Source organism: Pan paniscus, chromosome 3, assembly GCF_029289425.2.
Source record: "Pan paniscus chromosome 3, NHGRI_mPanPan1-v2.0_pri, whole genome shotgun sequence".
In the NCBI taxonomy this organism is placed as follows: Eukaryota; Metazoa; Chordata; class Mammalia; order Primates; family Hominidae; genus Pan; species Pan paniscus.
The window spans coordinates 138,239,533-138,259,846 of record NC_073252.2 but is presented as its reverse complement, the minus strand read 5'-3'; the positions used below and the strand labels follow the sequence as shown (position 1 = coordinate 138,259,846).

The 20,314-nt window shown below is 37.3% G+C and overlaps 1 protein-coding gene and 1 pseudogene across 1 annotated transcript; one reads left to right on the top strand and one right to left on the bottom strand.

Moving 5' to 3' along the window:
• Nucleotides 1–358: 358 nt before the first annotated feature.
• SCOC (short coiled-coil protein) lies at nucleotides 359–9,448 on the bottom strand. Its single transcript, XM_003820682.6, has 4 exons — nucleotides 9,211–9,448; nucleotides 3,730–3,801; nucleotides 3,270–3,353; nucleotides 359–1,951 (listed from the first exon to the last, which is right to left on the bottom strand). The coding sequence occupies exons 1-4, from the start codon at nucleotides 9,389–9,391 to the stop codon at nucleotides 1,809–1,811; spliced, it is 480 nt and encodes a 159-aa protein (XP_003820730.1). The 5' UTR covers nucleotides 9,392–9,448; the 3' UTR covers nucleotides 359–1,808.
• A 6,603-nt stretch (nucleotides 9,449–16,051) lies between these two features.
• Nucleotides 16,052–17,017, top strand: LOC103786458 (large ribosomal subunit protein eL14-like; annotated as a pseudogene).
• Nucleotides 17,018–20,314: the final 3,297 nt, after the last annotated feature.

The window sequence follows — 20,314 nt, the reverse complement described above, 5'->3', positions numbered from 1 at the left end:
GCAATGCTGACCTTGGAACCACTGGTTGGGAGAGAAACGTCTATATTTATATTCTTTATCACTGGGTCTCTTGCTAAAGTAGCTTAGCCTACCCTAAAAAATACAACTTCCTTTTTCCCTGGAGATACTGGATCCTTTGAGTGCTTTGCTTTTGTTTTCCAAATTAATGTATAATAGCCTATGATATTTATATTGATAACCAGTTATAGTTTTATTAATAAAAATATTATTCCCCTAAATAATCAGTAACTGGGTACTTAAATAAGATACACTATTCTGTGGCATTGAATAACCCTGGATACACCACTGTACCTAAATACCCCATTTACTTAGGCAACTATATCAAAACACACACAACCTCTGAAATAGCTTTTTATTAAACGGCAAAGCAGAACTGCAACACAATTTAAATGTCTGTAAATTAGGTCACAAAAGGGATGCAAAATGTTTGCAGTTTGACTATTATATATTCACACAGCTAAAGTCATTCATCAACTCTTACACCAATACATAAGATTATTCCATGATTAAAAGCCCAAATCTAATAACCATAAGCTATATTAGTGGATCTCTTTTCATATTATAAGATTTTAGCAATACTTCCAATATTGATTTCCTTACCAAATGGAATCTAGAAGCTAAATTTTTAAAACTGTTAAAGGATGACTAAAACTCTTCAAACCCAGTAGCAGGGTTTACAGAAAATTCTAGAACAAGTGAGATAAAATACTGAGCAAGATAATAAGTATACATGTAAAACTTCCCATTTTATTCACTATTCTAATACTAATACACTGTTATGGAATTTTGCAGAAGTTGACCCACTGGGTACGAATCAACTTAGAGACCAAACTCTTTGTAACTGTTCTCATCCAGATGTGGCTTACATAAGGGTAGTCAAACTTAATCCACTTTCATATATATTTCCCAAAAGATCTACTCTGTGCCAGAGAAAACACAAATCTGGAGTGAAAATATTTGGTTACTACTGTTTACCGAGTACTTTTCCACCCTATTTCCATTTTTCCTCAAAATTTTCTATTTTAACATACACATGACCAGAAATTATATATTTTCAGATAATACAAAATGAGTTATTTTGGGCAAAAAGAAGTTTTTAACAACAAATATTCCCAAGTTAATTCAGTTTCAAAGAAAAACCTTCATTTTTAGCCTCCATCTATTTCCAATTAATTAAAGAGACACTAGCATTCCTATCTTAACACTAAATACACAAATGACAAGCCCTAGCTGAGACAGTATCTTATTTTGGTTAAGTTTCAACAATTAAAATACAGGTTACTCTCAGAGATGATTAACTATTAAAATTACTTTTACAAATGTGACACCAATTTTTTTCCTTAGCGGAAGGGAAATAGGAAGGAAGAGGCAAATGGAGAAGAGGCACAAGATGGTGGACAGGGTACATAAAGCTGTGCATTTAGTACATGATTTTGGTCACTTTTTCACAACATGGTGGTTATTTTCTTGTATATCTTACTAATCCTATAATAAAAGACAGTGCTAAACCTACAAATTCAATAAAACATTCATCTTTAAGTTTCATAAATATATGCAATTCTAATTATAAAGTCTCTACAATACATTTGCACGTTTTCATAGACTAACATAATACACAAACTTATGGAAGTCTCCTGTTATTGTGTTATTTTTGTCTACATCTGACATTATCTTCATAAATATTCAATGAAGCCACAAACAAAGGTACTGTAACTTTTGGAATCTATCCAAGTTTTAAAGAAAAAATGATCAGCAGCAATTCCATAAAACAGAAGGGTGTCAATCCCTTACTTTCTTTTGCTTTTTGTGTCAGTTGTTTGAAAAACACTAGAAGCTGACATGAGGTTTTCTATATATTGTCCAAGAACTTGGTTTTCTGATTTTAGCTTCAGATTTTCTTCCTTAACTGCATCTACTCTTGCAGAGAGATCTATATAAAAAATAAAAATGCCCATTATCAATAAAACAATGACAATGATTCCATATTACAAAATTCTTAGGATTCATTCTTAAATAATACAATCCTTAAATTTTAAGAATTTGGATTTTAGAGACAGCAAGGTAAACAAACTGAGTACAAATTAGTAGACAAATTCCTAAAAAGATATTTCACATTAGACTAAATGCTATTCTTCGTAAATAGCATTAATGTTGAGTAATTTTTTAAAAAGACTTTGTTTTTAAAATGTGAATTTTGGTTCATGTCTTATCAACATAAAACTATAACATCTTTACTAGAAATGTTTAAGATATACATCAGGTTAACACAACTGAATTCATATACTGAATACAGGCAGTCAGTTTCCAAGCAACTTATCATCTTGTATTGTAACATTATCAAGACATTCAACACATGCAGTTCCTGATGATCACATAAGAGGTTAATTCCGGCTGGGCATGGTGGCTCACACCTGTAATCCCAGCACTTTGGGAGGCCGAGGCGGGTGGATCATGAGGTCAGGAGTTTGAGACCAGCCTGGCCAACATAGTGAAACCCTATCTCTACTAAAAATACAAAAAAATTAGCTAGGCATGGTAGCAGGTGCCTGTAATCCCAGCTACTCGGGAGGCTGAGACAGGAGAATCGCTTGAACCTGGGAGGCGGAGGTTGCAGGGAGCCGAGGTTGCAGGGAGCCGAGGTTGCGCCATTGCACTCCAACCTGGGCAACAATAGTGAACTCCATCTCAAAAAAAAAAAAAAAAAAAGAAAAAGAAAAAGAAAGCTAATAGGGAAGTCACAGATGACTTTTATTAACTCTGTAAAATGTAAATCAGTGGGAGGTTCTAAGTGACATGATCTGCTCACTGTGGCACCAAAAACACAACCTCTTAATTTCATTAAAATTCAAAAGATGTTTCAGTGTATTAATTTTATGCAAGACTTAGAAAATGAAAAAATTCAGATGAATTCCTTTTTAATCTCCAAGGCTAATACATTGTTTTTACTTTAAAATAAGCTTTATTAAAGCGGACTTAGTAACACATTATGGGGACTTAAAAGGGGGTCTCATACTAGCCAGCATTATGTTAGGCTTCAAAGAGGGAAGCACAATAACAACATTTGACTTGACTGAAGTGCATCTGTTCTTTAAACTACCAAAGCAGGAAGATAGATATATATATGTGTGTACTTTGAAGTTCATTCTTTTAAAAATTATACATCCTAACAAACAAAATGTAGCAATATAAATGTTTACAAGTTCAATTAATTGGCTGTCATTCAAATAAACTACAAAATGCAAGCTAACCTTCAAGTGTGTGTTGGAGTTCCAACACTTGATTAATAAGTCTTGTTTTTTCCTCCAGTTCCACTTGATTTTCAGCATCAACTGCTGTAATATAAAGGTTCAAATTTACTATTAATTAGCATTAGGTACATTTGTGTAGGGTAGCACTTAAAAATCTGCAAAATGTTTTATATTCATTCTTACTTGACTTATACAAGAGCCCTGTGAAATAAAATTTTGTATCCCCAAATTGCAGATAACACCACTAAGGTAAAGAAGATAAAAACAACTTGCCAACCTCTCATAGCTAAGGAATGGAAGCTGCTTTGGTTGGTCCTTTCTAAAACTAGATGAGATATAAATAAGTAATTAGCCAAGATCAAAGTCTTCTAAACATGGTTTCTCTGCCCTTTCCATTGCTTAATAAAGCAAAAGCATCCACAAAACCAGGAGTATACAAAAAAGAAAATGAAGAACATACCATCCATGTCAGCATTCATCATCTTGGGTAACAAACTTTTGGGCCTTGGATACAAAATTCTTGATGAATGGTCTACAATAAGAAAAATTCAGAAATATAGACACATACAGCAATAAACTATAAGCCTGTTTTTCAAAGGAGGATGATTTTGTTAACTATGACATAGTAGGACTTTTCATATGCTTTACTAAGAATAAAATAAATGCCTAATGGGTAAATAAGCAAAGGATATAAATAGTTTGAGAAAATGTTGAGCTTCTTGATAATCAAAAAATACATAAATACCACTGTACAGTTATTATTTTTAAAGGAGATAATGATCAATACTAGCAAAGAGTTATGGAAAAACAAATACACAAACACTGGACACAAATTTTAAATATGTAATCTTTTTGGAAAGCAGTATGATAATAAGATTCATAAAAACATTTAAATCTTTTTTAACTGAGTGTTTTACTCTTGGAAATTTAGGCTAAGGACAATAATGCAAAGAAAGTTATATACATAAAAATCACTTCAATTTTATTTACAACGAAGTCAATCAGAAACAACATAACTGCCCACTCAAAGTCTGGTAAATTACAGTTGTGATTTTCTTTTTAAGAAGATATATTTTTATTTATTTATTTAGAAATGAGGGTCTTGCCAAGTTGCCCAGTCTATATTAAACTCCTGGACCCAAGCAATCCTCTTTCCTCAGCCTCCTGAGTACAGTTATAATTTCTAATGGAGTGGCTACTGAAAATAATTATGACTATACTACATGAAAGAATGTGTATAAAATTGCATATTCACTGATGTAAATTATGTGAAATATATATAAATATGCATAAAAAACATGAAAATGAAAAAATGCTCTGATATTAAGGATGATGGTATGGATGAAGATAAAATTTTTTCAAATATTCTTCTTCATTAAAGTATTGCTTTACATATACTGTTTAATTTTTTACAAATAAAATTCAAAAGATAAATACTAGACCATCTAAAATATTAATGTGGAATAAATGAAAAAATGTCCATTCATCAGCTCCTAGTCAGGGTTAAATCAAAACAGACTAATCAGGATGTAAATAAGTAAATAAATACTAACATTTTATTATGACAATGAAGACTTCTAAATATTAGAACAAAAAATTTCTATAAAACATGTTCTGCTCCATTGCTAACAATCATTTCATTCAATGTGTTCAAAATATATTAAATAATGTCACCAGATTATTACTGAAAACAGATTTGTTAACCAATCTAATCTACCACATTGAAGCAACCTAGACCTGTCAGTGTTATTCTTTCAACAAGTATTTACTGAATATCTTCTATGCCCAAGGCATTGTTATGCCTCCGTATCTTAAACAGTAGAAAGCAGACCTATTAAATAAGGATATCTACATACTAGAACTAGAATCACAATAAAGAGATATCAGTGTATTACACATTCTCTCACAGCTTCTGTTAATACAAATCTTGTTGTACTTCAGATACTAACATGAAATTTGAAAATGCCCAGTGTACATCTACATAAATCCTGTTACACTTTAGATACTAACATGAACTTCAAATTAAAATGCCCAGTGTACATATACATAAACTTCAAGTTTAAAGTTCAAGTTAGATAGCACTCACTAGTCTAGAAAAAAATATGAAATATCCCTTGTATAACATTATTAAATAATTAACTACAAATGGTATACAATTAACTTAATAATGCTGAATAAACCTACTCCAAGTCTTCTAGCATCTTTCCCCTTATCTAAACCGCACTTAAAGTTGCTCTGCCCGACCTCTTTTTCACATGATTTAATTCTCAGGTTCTCTGCATTTCAGATTACTAAAATTTTTCCAACAATTCTTTTTTTAAAAGTTATTCGGCCTACTGTAGTATTTAAAGACCACACTCCAAAAACTATTCCTCTCCATTGAATCAACATGTCTCTTTAACTATAATTGAAGAGGAAGAGTGTTAGTGAAAACTTGATTTGACATTTCCCTGACAGAGAAGCACACCTGTAACCAGGTACTACAGTCATTCTCTTTTCATACCATTTCAACCACTGATCCAGCTAAAAGAGGTCTGAGTAAGATGAGAGAGGCAACAGCCAAAAGCAAAAGTGATCGTGGGAGTGCTCAGCAAGAGTAAGCTGCAATTTGGCATCTGTCTTTGCTAAATAATAAATTAAAAGTGCTTCAAATTTCTCATATCCAATGATTTTAAGGCTACAGCTAGAACGAATTTTCATGATAGCTAAGAAGAGTTATAAGATATACAAGCCAAAGCAACAGATAATCAGAAAATCGACACAGCTGATTTTGAAGTTAGATATAATACAGTGATAGGGTAGTCTTCTTTTGCTTATGTTTCAGACTAATATTTAAATTAAACCAAAAAGTCTGCAAAAACACAAGTATTCCAAACTCACCAATATAAGAGGTAAAGAAAAAGAAGCCAGTTTCTGAAATTCTGACCACATATAATTCAAACAATAGAAAACCTATGCATGGTTTAGCAACAGTGTGACTTCATCTGAAAAAGTGAAAGAAAATAAAAAGCAGAAAAACAGGGTGGAGAGGGCTTATTAAAGGAAAAATTACTCTTACACTCAAGATTGGGGTAGAGGCAGGAGCACAAAAGTAGTGCCACAAGAACAGTGCTATAGGGTATACAACGCGAGAGAGTACAATACACACCACAGTCTATTGTAAGATTGCACCCCAAGTGTTGCACAGTGAAAAACCCGCCCACTGTATCTGGCAGCCCTACGAATAAGGGCATTACTCTTTAGTACAGTGGACCACAGCATTACCTGCTGCCTTTCCACGACAAAAGAACAAGAAGCAATTGTATTTTATTGTGATGTGATCAAATAGACCCATCTCAAAATGCTACTATTGTATTAATATATATTCAAAGTCTTTCAGTAGATTTAGGGCAATAAACTGATTTGTTTGACATATGGGATCAAAAGACTTGCTGAGTTCTTTATGTCAAAGTATTTTAGCCATGGATTTTTTCTTTTAAAATAGTATTGATCCCCAAACTGCCCAAAGTCTACATTAACACAGTACTACATCATAACAGATACTTAATACTGAGCTTTTCAAATTTTTCAACTATAAAATCCTTTTTTACCTATAGTTGCTATAACATCAATCTAATTCCATGTCAAATATGCTCTTAAGAGTTCACTTTCAACTCCTTCTGCTCCTATATATAAACGCAAATCTGATGAAAAACGAGAAAATTAAGACCAAGTCTGCTCAAGCGTGGGAACACTGAAATGAATTTGGGGCGCTGAGGCTGCTCTGCCTATCCTAAACCACCTTACCCCAGAAATGGACATGGTTCGCTGAGATTCTTCAGCTCTGATGTATGGCTAGGTCAGACCTTTCAAAGGTTTCTCAAAAAACACAGTGAATTCGGGTATCTAGCCTTGGTTAGTGGAAGGGAATCTAGAATTATTTTTTTGATTATTTAAGTCCACGAGGCAGAACGCATAGAGAGAATACAAACCAGGAAATGTGGCAAACATTGGGACAAGATTCATTTAATTAAATAATTTTTGCCATGCACACACACCTGTGACCAAAGACGATCATCTTACCAAATATGCCCCTATCTTATTTTACAGTATCTCTAATAGTGTACAATATCCGCAATATCATTCTCCTCAAGAGGCAGCCTGGCACAATGATTAACAACATGGATTCAGATTACCTGGATTCAAATCCTAGCTCTGCAATTTATAAGCTCTGGAACCCTGAGCAAGGTTAACACCTCGGCCTTAAGTTTCCTCATTTGTAAAATGTGGATAATAACCGTACGTATCTCATGGGTTTGTTGTGAGAATGAGTGGATAGATACAATGTGTTTGCAACAGTACCTAGTACATAGTAGGTATTCAATAAATGTCTGCTATCGTCTTCTCTACCTTTTAGCTCTAATTTGGGCAACAGAAAGAATTTAAAGAAAACCATCTGGTCCAGCTGCTTCATTTTACAAAATCAAGGCCAAAGATGACAATGGCTTACTGAAGACCACAGAAGTAGTTAGCAACAGGGCCAAGACTACAACAAATGCCCAGTGTTTTTTCCACCATTCCACCACAACTATTGTCACATCTGAGCCTGCAGATTTTGAGACTTTTTCCTAATACCCGTCCATCTTCAGCCACTCAACTTTTCTGCATCTAAAATTGATTTCACCATCTGTCATACTAGAGAACTACTAAGACTGCTAAAATAATGTCTTCGTGCATTAATGTGCTAAACGCTTTGCATATGTTATTTCATCAAATCAACAGAAGGAAACTGCAATTTACAGATATGGACACTAAATTTCAGAAAGTCTATATATCTTTCAGAAAAGCTGTTTCAGAGGTTTCACAGCCAATGTCTCTACCAAGAATTTGAACCCAGGTCTAACTTCACAGTCCATGCTTTTTCCATTATGCAATGGAAGAAACTTTAATATGGCCCTAATCTTAAGTTTGCCAAACATTTTCCTACCACTGATGTCAAACTCCTCTGGAATCTTTACTAAGCAAATGAAAATAAACTCCATTCCCTTCAAGCTACGTCAACTTCAATATAATGTCTGTTCAGATCTGTTCAAGTTCTGCTTTGACTTGTCCTGGTTAAATAAATCCAGTTTCAAATTCCACAAGATCAAGGAATTGTTTGGCCAAATGAGGATTTAAACGGAAGCTATATACTCTCAGAGAATGGCTAGCTACACTGATTTTAATCAGGAATAGAGGTACCAGAATACATAGGCACAGCTTTGGGTCCTCGGGCATAGACAACGTGTTGGCAACCTGGAATGGCATCTGTCCTTATTGTTGCGTAAGTCTGAGGTTGACACACTGTATAACAGAAGCCCTGCCTTTCAGGAATGTATCCTCTTTCTCCTTTCCAAACCTTTCTTCCCAAAACTTGTTCAGCAGGACTCTGGGGGAGAAGACGATCAGGAAACAAACCCAGGTGCCGCTTTCGCCGCCTGGAAAAATGGTCCAATCCTTATTTTACAGCTCTCTAGGCTCCCTCCCCACCTCAGCCTCCCCTCCCATCTCTCAGGCTCTCGCAGAGCAGCCACGGGAAGGTCCAGGCGTGCCAGGTCCCATTCCACCCAAACGCCCCTCCCGCAGTCCAATTCCAGAGCCGAGAGCTGCAAAGCGGCTCCCGACCCAGGAGCTGCGGGGAGAAAGCTGCACGATGTCTGCGTCAGGGACCGCGAGAGGTCCCTCTCCCAAAGAACGCCTGGGCCTGACAACGAAAACAGGAGAAAAAGAGGTTGCGCAAGGGTTCTGCCGGGAGCCAGGCCTCCGCCGCCCACCAAATGCCCAGGCCCGAGACCGCTCCTCCCGGGCCCCCGGTGCGCAGGGCCGCGTCCAGCCCGCCCCGCCCTCCAGGCCCTCGGAGGTACTGAGGATGCAGCTCTAGTCGCCAGGGGCCAGGCCCTCCGCTGCCCGGGACGGCCCTCACCTTCCGCTTGAGGCGCCGGGAGAGGGAGGGATCCGGCCGACACCTCAGGCCGGGACACTTGGACCAACTGACGCCGGCAGCTCCGCCCACTCCGCCCACAGAACGTGCGCCGTGAGAAGAATCCCATCCCGTTCCAGCCGCTCGCCTGCCAATCCTGACTCGAGAATACACGCCTGCGCATTAGCTGCCCGCCTCACCCCAGTCGTCCAATCTCAAAGCACCGGGATCCACCTTTGCCATAACAAAAGGACACTGACATCCAATCAGGATTGAGGTCGCTGTGGGCGGGACCTGGAACAGCGACAGCCAATGACAGTAAAGAAGCGAAGCTAAGCAGCGCTGGTGAAGCGGCTCATCAGGTCTATTAGGAAACCTGACAATTGGAGTGAGAATCCCAGTGTGGAAAATCAGGAAAGAGGCTGGTATGAGCGACAGAGAAGTCATTCAGGAAAGAGGTTGGTATGAGCGACAGAGAAGTCATTCAAGTTCAAGAAAAGAGCGTTTGCGAACCAAGCAGAGAAAGTCAACGCGACACCGTCGTTCCTTAATTCTAAAAGCAGACTTTTTCATATTTTTCTTATTTCCGAAATCGGAAAGCTTATAGTTGAGCTAGTGGAATGTTCCTCTCCTCACGCCCCTCCTCCCAAACTATTATTAAATCTGTAGTGCGTGGCCATTTAATATTTTAGAATTGAGAAAATACCCTAGTGGTACTGAGGCATAGCACTTGTGCTCACCTTACCCCTGTGGAGCCTCACAGCAACCCACAGAAAGGAACTGAAGCCTGAGCGTGAATACATTTCTTGCTCAAGGTCACATATACGGTATCAAGAGTGGAGTGTTCTTCGTGACACCGTTCATCGTAATCTAGCACTTGACACAAAGCGGCATCCTGCTTTAATATTCGTTGAGTACAAGGTAGACATCCACAGCAATACATTATTATTTTGGCTTTGGCACAGCCTCCTAAGCTGTAGAGACAAGCCTTATGTCTCCCTGTTTCTTGACTTTTTACTTCTGGCACAGTTTGCTGACACATCGCCTTAATCATTTTAAGAGCTATATAAAAATATCTTCTATTCAGTGTTTTGAGAACTATGCATTTGGCTGCGACTGCAATATTCAGTTTGAGGAAATTTACTAGAATGCAATGTATGAGCTAAATAAATGAAAAAAATCCAACATAAATCTAATAGGAGTGCCAAAAAAGAGAGACTAGAGAGAATGGATGCAGGCAGTATTCAAAGAGTAATAACTAAGAATTTTCCAAGATTGTGGAATATTTGAATTTTCACATTCAAGAAGTACTTATTCTTGAGCAGGATTAATATAAGAATTCTATGCAACGGTGAAATTGCAGGACACCAAAGATCAAGAGAAACTATTAAAAGCAACTTTTTGTTTTTGCTAGAACAGTATTTTTAAATATTTTTAATTGTAGTGAAATATACATAGAATAAAATTTACCATCTTAACCATTTTTAACTTCAGTAGTATAAGATACATTCCACATTGTTCTCCAACCAATCTCCAGAACCAATCTCTCTTTTCATCTTGCCAAACTAAAACTGTATACCTATTAAACAGCAACTCTCCATTTCCTATTCCCCTCATCCTCTGGCAGTAATCATCTTACTTTCTGTTTATCAGTTTGACTACTCTAGGTACCTCACATAAGTGGAATAATACAGAATTTGCCCTTTTGTGACTGGCTTATTTCATTGAGCATAATGCCTCAGAGTTCATCCATGTTATAGCATATTGCAGAACTTCCTTTTTAAGGCTGAATAGTTCTATATATCATTTATTATGTGTATTATACCACATTTTGTTTATTCATCTATCAGTGGACGCTTAGGTTGCTTCCTCCTTTTGGCTATTGTGAATAATACTGCTATGGACATGGGTGTGCAAATGTCTCTTTGAGACCCTCTTTTCAGTTCTTTTGGATATACACCCAGAAGTGTGTATTAATTTGTGCTGAATCATATGGTAATTCTATTTTAAAGCAACTTTTAAAAAAGTGGTATTGACACAAGAATAGACAAAAAGAAAATTAGGAAAAAAAGGATACCTGGAAGTTGGTATACAATAAAGATGTCTGGTGAGGAATAACTGTTTCTAAGGTTGTGGGGAAAAAACTATTATTCATTACTGTTGGGAGTGTAAATTAGTATAGTTACTGTTCGTGGGATATAGAAAACACAAGTTATGGTGGTTCTAGTTAAATTGGCTATTTATATAAAAATAAGAAATTCAATCCTGATACCACAACAGAAATAAAATTAAATTCCAAATGAAATAATGATCCAAAATGTGAGAAACAAAACTCTAAATTTTTAGAAGAAAAGCGTATGTCTGTATGATATCACCGTAGGGAAGAAACAGCACGATTCATTAAGGAAAGATGTAAAATATTGATTATTTTAAAATTTGGAAGTTTTACAAACAGAAGAGAAGCCATCTCTAATCAAGTTAAAAAACAAGCCACAGGTTGGCAGAATATAGTAAAACTCTCAAAATACAAAGAATTCAGGCCAGGCGCGGTCACTCACGGCTGTAATCCCAGCACTTTGGGAGGTTGAGGCAGGTGGATCACGAGGTCAGGAGATTGAGACCATCCTGGCTAACACGGTGAAACCCCGTCTCTACTAAAAATACAAAAAATTAGCTGAACGTGGTGGCGGGCGCCTGTAGTCCCAGCTACTCGGGAGGCTGAGGCAGGAGAATGGCGTGAACCCAGGAGGCAGAGCTTGCAGTGACATGGTGCCACTGCACTCCAGCCTGGGCGACAGGGTGAGACTCCGTCTCAAAAAAAAAAAAAAAAAAAAAAGAATTCAGACAAATCAGTAAGAAAAAGACAACTCAAGATAAAATATATGCAAATAACATAAGTAGGCCACTTACAGAAGAGGAAAACTGAAAGGCCAGAAAGGTTTTTAAAAAATGTTTACCTTCACTAATAATTGGGTAAAATAACATTAAAACAATTAGATAAAGGGGCATATTCATCAAGAAGACGCAAAATCCTAACCACAGTGCTACAAAATAGAAATGAATCAAAAATTAATTGAATTCAAACAGTTCATTACTCCCTGCTCTGCAATTTGTAAAACAAGTATACAGATAATTTAAGTATACAGAACTCAGGTCCCAAACTTTTCAGTATATTAGAGTCACCCGGGAATCTTTTAATTATTCTAGTGAACAGACCACACCTCAGAATAAATTACAGTCTTAAGGAGTGAGATACAGGCATTAGTATTTTTGAAAGTTACAAAGGTGATTTTGAAAAAAGGCTGGCAAATTTCTGAACTATTGATATAGAAGACCTGAACAATCCTATCAGCCAACTTGACCTAATGGACATTTGTAGAACATTGCACCCAATAACTGAAGAACATGCTTTCTTTTCCAATGCACTTGGAAAATTCATCAAAATAGACTCCACTGTGTATCATCAAACAAATCTCAGCAAATTTAAAATAATTGAAACAATGAAAATTATTGTCTCTACCCGCAAATTAAACTAGAAATCAGTAACAGAAAGATATTTGTAAATCTCCAAATAGTTGGAAATCAAACTATGTACTTCTAAACAAACCATGGGTCACAGGGAAAGTCACACACAGAAAAATTAGAAAGTAATTTGAAACTAAAATGTAAACATAAAAGGCAGCTCTTGCATGACTCAGCTTTCAGCTTATTTTCAGCTTTCAGACTTGGGAGGCTGAAGCAGGAGAATTGCTTGAACCCAGGAGGTGGAGGTTGTAGTGAGCTGAGATGGCGCCATTGCACTCCAACCTGGGCAACAAGAGCGAAACTCTATCTCAAAAAAAAAAAAAAAAAAAAAATCCCCCTTCTGAATAAGGAAAGGCTATAAGTACAAATAGAAACCACTGAGATTGCATAGAAATATTTGATTATAAGGTGAACATTCATGCGACCTGGACTATGTGAATATTGATAATATAGTTCATCTAAATAAAGACACAAAATTACATTTTTTTCATAGAGAATGGGGGAAGTCCTAATTGAAAACTGTACAAGGCAATGTATTATGTGGGGGAAGAAATTATAAATAATGAAATAGAGAACTTCCAAGATCTTTTTGATGTTCCAGTCTGGCACACTCTCATTGTGCACATACAAGCTGCTATTTTGTCTTAATTAGAGTGTTCTAAACATACTGTGGATATTTTAAGGTGAAATATGCTAAATGGAAGCATTTTTGATAACTTTCAAGTATAACCAGGTGTGTTGTCTGATGCTTTAAGCTCATTAATTTGCAAAACATGTTCCATCTCATTCCTAAATAAGAACTCACATTTTCTTTTTTACTCATTTTTTTCACTTGAAAGGTTATTGAATTCATTGGAGAATGAATGCTGTTCTGAATTTGGTGAGTAAATAATATAACCTATTTGTTAAAACTTGATTTCAAAACTAGACGTAATTGTATACTACAGACTAGTATACTATACTCAACAGTATACCTTATAGCTATTTGGTAAATTAAGGTGTTCATGTATACTTTTCTCAAGATTATAATTTCTGATAATAACCAAGAGTAAATAAATTTGATCAGTCATTTTCATTTATTTGTTCAATAGGTAGAGGAAATGTAAGAAATTACCAATGTACTTTTAGAGTTTTTTCAAGCAAGAATTCCAAAGGATTTCAAGGTCTTTATGGAATCAAGCTTTGGACTTTATCATAAAAATGGAAATAATTAGGAATGATTCTGTGCAGTCTCGGTGCTGTGAAAGGAGAATAAAAACTCGAGACTCCAATTCACTCTGCCAGAAAGAAAAAAATAAGCTGAAAGCTGAGTCATGCAAGAAGCTGCCTTTTCTTCTGTTCCTAAGCAGATAGCTACAGATAAAAGGTTAAATATCTCCATAGGTAGCTACTCTATGTTCACCCTATTTCATGTAAAGTGCTGATTTGCAGCGCACAAGATGAATGCATCATTCACCATTCCCCTACCTGCGCCTTTTCTCCTGCAAAGTAGATTACTATACCCTCGCTCTTACCTCTCCAACCCACTTTTCCCCTTTAAATACTGAAGCTCTCAAAGTCATCCTTGGATAAAGGAACAGACCAGAGACTGTTTCTGTGATTCTGTGTTCTTTTCTTCCAGGTATGTCCTTAACCTTGGCAAAATCAACTTCTAAATTGATTGAGACCTGTCTCAGATACTTTTTGGTTTACAGTCCTTATTTTTCTCTAGATAGTATTTTCAAATTAGCATTTTCCCCAGAATTGGTACTTATACCTCTGGTTGTACAAGATGAATTTTTAAAAATAGTTACATGTTTATTTTATTATAATAAATATGAATAATACAAGTAATTCTCAATTCACAGATGTTAACATGTTGCTTAGAATAAAGCTAAGTTCAAAACTGATTTTAATTAAATGGTTAATTTAATGTGGCAAAAATTATGATGTTGGTATATGATTGGTTCAGAAAACTCTGATCTGCCAACAACGTGACAAGCATTGGTTTGAAGAAGAAGAAACCTGGGTTCTTGTTCTGGCTCAGCCTAGATTGAATTCATTCCATTCTTTGCTCATTTAAAAGTTTAGTTTTGTGACTATATCGTGAGCTAGATACTGTGCAGCATTCAAATATTTGAAATTAACCATGAGACTGCAGGGAGTTAGTCACTTTCCTGTCCACCCCTGTTTCCTCAAGTGAGGGCTTGGAAGAGAGTTCGTTTAGCTTCTTAACATGGTGTAAAATAACATTAAGAACTGTATCAAACAACACTACCAGTGAATTAAGTGAATGGTTCCCTATATTTAAGAGTCAATCTTTGCTGGTAAGATTGTGTCTGACCATCCAGCTTTTGGCACCCTGCCTGCCACAGGTTCTCAAAGCATATTTTCTGAGTGAGTTGTAATTGAGCCACCTCATTCCAGCTTTTGTGATTTTGTGATTTTGTGATTCTGTGATTCTCTAAACACTAATCTACATTTTCAATCATGTCAGCTGGGTACTTGCTCACTAAAATTTTATAAAAATAATCTGGCTTTAGACTGGGCACAGTGGCTCACATCTGTAATCCCAGCACTTTGGGAGGCTGAGGCAGGTGGATCACGAGGTCAGGAGATCAAGACCATTCTGGCCAACATGGTGAAACCCCGTCTCTACTAAAAATACAAAAATTAGCCAGGCATGGCAGCACACACCTGTAGTCCCAGCTACTCGGGAGGCTGAGGCAGGAGAACTGCCTGAACCTGGGAGGCGGAGGCTGCAGTTAGCTAAGATCACGCCACTGCACTCCAGCCTGGGCAACACAGCAAGCCTCCATCTCAAAAAAAAAATAATCTGGCTTTAAAATCAAGATTAATCATATGTGTCTGGGACATTAAAGGAGATTCTGTTTTTAACAAGCATAAAGTAATTCTCTGAAGAGCATAGAAGTCAGGGTTACAGTGATAACTAATATTTTTATTTATTTATTTATTTATGAGAAATGGTCTTACTCTGTCACCCAGGCTGGTGTGTAGGGTCTTGCTCTGTTGCCCAGGCTGGAGTGCAGTGGTGCGATTTTGGCTGACTGCAACCTGCACCTCCCAGGTTCAAGTGATTCTCCTCCTCAGCCTCCCGAGCAACTGGAATTACAGGTGCCTGCCATGACACCCGGCTAATTTTTGTATTTTTAGTAGAGATGAGGTTTCACTATGTTGGTCAAGCTGGTCTCAAACTCCTGACCTCAAGTGATCCACCCACCTGGGTCTCCCAAAGTGCTGGGATTACATGCGTGAGCCACCACACCTGGCCGATAACTAATATTTTATAAAAGAATGCACCTGGCCTTCTTCCTTCTTGCCAAACGCCACCAACATGGTGTTCAGGCGCTTCGTGGAGGTTGGCCGTGTGGGCTACATCCCCTCTGGACCTCGTGCCAGAAAATTGGTTACAACTGTAGATGTTATTGATCAAAACAGGGCTTTGGTTGATGGACCTTGCACTCAAGTGAGGAGACAGACCATGCCTTTCAAGTGCATGCAGCTCACTGATTTCAACCTCAAGTTTCCACACAGAGCCCACCAGAAGTATGTCAGACAAGCCTGGCAGAAGGCAAACATCAATACAAAATGGGCAGCCACACGATGGGCCAAGAAGATTGAAGCCAGAGAAAGGAAAGCCAAGATGACAGATTTTGATCATTTTAAAGTTATGAAGGCAATGAGGAACAGAATAATCAAGAAGGAAGTTAAGAAGCTTCAAAAGGCAGCTCTCCAAAAGCTTCTCCCAAAAAAGCACCTGCTGCGAAGCGTGCTACTGCTGCTGCAGCTGCTGCTAAAGTTCTAGCAAAAAGATGACCGCTGCAGGCAAGAAGGCTCCAGCTCAGAAGCTTCCTGTCCAGAAAGCCACAGGCCAGAAGGCAGCGCCTCCTCCAAAAGCTCAGAAGGGTCAAAAAGCTCCAGCCCAGAAAGCACCTGCTCCAAAAGCATTTGGCAAGAAAGAGGTGATTAGAAAAGTAATAAAAGTTCTATTTGGGAAAAAAAAAAAAAGAAAGAAAGGAAAGGAGGCACCCAAGATTGCAAGCAAGGCTCTAAAATGCTAGGCTGCTCATGGATTTTTAAAATTGCATTATACAAACATGATCTTTACAGTTTTCTGTTTCCATGGTAACCATTTATGATAAAAATAATCAACTTGTTAGAGTTCCTCTGTCAGCTTTTGTCAGGATCTGGGATGTTACCCTACAGTTTGACCCTTGAATAATGTGGGGCTTAGGAGGTGCCAATACCCTGTGTAATGGAAAATCCATGTATAACTTTTGACTCCCCCAAAGTATAATTGCTAATAACCTATGTTGACTGGAAGCTTTACCAATAACACAAACAGTCAATTAACACATATTTTGTATATATGTTGTATTCTTACAATAAAGTAAGCTAGAGAAAAGAAAATGTTATTAAGAAAGTAAGAAGGAAGAGAAAATATATTTACTTTTCATTACGTGGAAGTGGGTCATCATGAAAGTCTTCATCTTCTTCATCTTCACATTGAACAAGCTGAGGAGAAGGAGGAAGAGAAGGGGTTGGTCTTCCTGTCCCAGAGGCAACAGAGGCAGAAGAGATAGAGGAGGAAAAGGGAGGAAGGAGAGTCAGCCACTCAGTGAAACTTTATGAAAATACATTGTAATTTCTGTCTGACTTTTTGCTTCTTTTCATTTCTCTTAGAATGTTTCTATATGGTAACACCTTTCTTCCACTGCTTTGGTTTCAGTGCCTTTATCAAAGAAGTTTCAGTGCCTGTATCATAGAAGACATGCCATTCTTTTTGTCCAAGAAGTCAAAAGCAGTCTTGAATAACTGGAACCCTTCTGCCAGATTGTCTAATGTCAATTTGTTTTCTGGCACTGCCTCTTCTATGTCTTCTTTCTCATCATGTGGCACTGGTTTGAAAGCACCAATCTCCACCATGTCTTCTTCTGTTAATTCCTCTGGTGTGGTATCTATTAGCTCTTACATTTCTCCAAGATCCAGATCTTGAAACCCTTCACTTTTCACTTTTTTTTTTTTTTGCCATATCCATATCTTTCATGATTTCTTTGATTGGCTCTGTGGTAAATCCTGTGAAGTCATGCACAATATCTGGATAGTTTTCTCTAGCAGGAATTTATTATTTCAATCTTCATGACCTTCACAACTTTTTTTTATAACAACGATGACATCTTCAATGGTGTAATCCTTCCAGACTGTCATGATGCTCTCTCTATCAGAATTCTCTTCCATGGCATTGACAGTCCTTTCCATTGAGTACCCTGTGTAATAAGGCTTAAGGGTTCTTAGGAGCCAAGGATCTAGAAGCTGAATTAAAGACATTGTGTTTGGGGGCAAGTAGACCACATTGACAGCTTCAGTTTTGACCTCATGGGGTTCTGGGTGGCCAGAGGCACTGTCCAATATCAGAAAAAAATTTAAATGTAGTCCCTATGGGCAAGGTAATTCCTGACCTCAGGGACAAAGCATTGATGGAAACAATCCAGAAAAAGGGTTCTCATTGTCCGGGCCTTCTTGTTGTACAGCTATTAAGACTGGCAGCTGATGTTTTTCTTTTCCCTTCAAGGCTCAGGGATGAGCAGCTTTATAGATAAGGGCAGTCCTGATCATAACCCCCCTGCATTTGCACAAAACAGTATAGGTAGCCTATCCCTTCCTGCCTTAAATCCTGGTGCTCACTTCTCTTCCTTACTAATAAATGTCCTTTGTGGATTTTTTTTTCCAGAATAGGGCACTTTGATCTGCATTAGAAACCTGTTCGGGCAGATATTCTGTCTCCTCAATGATTTTCTTAATGGCATCTGGGAACTTGTCTGCCGTCTCTTGATTGGCAGAAGCTTCTTCTTTAATTATCTTGACATTTTTAAAGCCAAACCTCTTCCTAAAATTATTAAACCATCCTTTGCCAGCATTAAATTCTTCAGGTTTACATCCTTCGCCTTCCTTTTGCTCTAAGTTGTCATATAATGACTTTGCTTTTTCTCAAATCACATCACAGTAGGTATGCCTTTCTTATAGCAATCCTGCATTCCCACAGAAAAACTGCATTTTCAATACTAGATAAAAAGGTATTTTGCAAAAAGTGTAAGTTTTTCATGCTTGCTGGTGTAGCTGCAGTGATAGCTTCATGAATTTCCTTTTCTTTTTTTTACAATCTTTCTTAAGCTGAATTCATTTATCTTGAAACGGTGGGCAACCAAAGCTGCAGACTTCAATCTACAATACATATCAAGCAATTCAACTTTGTCTTGTAATGTCATGAATTTTCTCTGCTTCTTGGGAGCACTTCCAGCATCACTAGTGGCACTTTGTATGGGTGCCATGGTGTTATTCAAGGTTTACAGTATTGCACTAAACACAATGAAAAAACACTAGAGAACCACAAGAGATTACTTTTTACTGTTATAGGCAATTTACCAGAGAGATGAACTGCTCACACAGAGATAATTAGCGTCCCATGGCATTTTAAGTGGATACTCACAGCACTTAAGCTCACAGCAATAGCAACAGGAAGTGGCTGTGAAATTATTACAGTAGTACAGTATGTACTACAGTTAATTTTATGCACTTATGATTTAATACAGCATCTGTACATTTGTTTACATTTCTCTCAACTGAAAATGGTGCCATGTGTGGTCTGTAAGCATGTGCATAAGTTTTGATAAATTGTAACTTTTTATAATAGATTTGTGATATTTTATGGTAATAAATAGTAACACAGACTAGTATCTACATATGTTTATGCATTTGTGACATACCTAATTTTTTTATATATTTCTAGGCTATGAAGTTTGTGAATTTTTCCAAATTGTCACAATCTCCAAAAAATTTTCCATTATATTTACTGAAAAAAATGCATACAAGTGGACTCATGCGGTTCAAACCCATGGTGTTCAAAGGTCAGCTGCACTTACAAGCTAACGATTGCCTGTTTCATGAATGCTGGCGGAAGACATGAGATGTCTGGGTCAGAGTCTAAGGACTCTGTTACTCCCAGCTCATCATGAGCTTCGTGCTGCTTTGTTGCTGTTACCTATGTCCCCCAAATCCCACAGGGACGAGGCAGAGGGCCCCTGTAGATGCCTGTACATGCAGTGGGTTATGATATAGGAGAGGAACATTGAGTTTGGGGAATCTTTGGCTTTTATGGCAAGTGGAAGCAAGCTTGCTCTTTAACCAGAGAGGCATTACCTCATCCCTTAAAGTTGCTCTCTGAAAACATACCTGAGTAAAGCCTGGGTTGGGGCCTGTATTCTTGGCATACCAGCAAGAATATGCAAGAAAACTCAGGGCCCATCCCAGTTTGCTTCTCCCAAAAACCTCTAAATTGAATGATCTTTAGTTCTGTGTCAAACTCCTGTTTTTCTTCCTCCTTCCTTATATAGTATCCTAAGGGAAATACTACAAAATGTCTCAGAAAATGTTGGTTGGATATCTAAAGTTTAAAAAGGAAGAGAACCACACCAGCTGGAGATTAAAGAAGCATCAGTAGAAGTCAGTGGCCATTAATAGAAATATTTTAAAAATAAGTCAAGTAGTATTTTTGTAGCTCCCTCCCTAACCTTTCTTTTCCACT

Coding starts and splice junctions, on each gene's coding strand:
- SCOC (XM_003820682.6), bottom strand. CDS start 9,391: ATGCGCAGGCGTGTATTCTCGAGTCAGGATTGGCAGGCGAGCGGCTGG. Junction 3,802..9,210: donor CCCGGCGCCTCAAGCGGAAG/GTGAGGGCCGTC, acceptor TTCTTATTGTAG/ACCATTCATCAAGAATTTTG. Junction 1,952..3,269: donor ACTCCAACACACACTTGAAG/GTTAGCTTGCAT, acceptor TTTTTTATATAG/ATCTCTCTGCAAGAGTAGAT.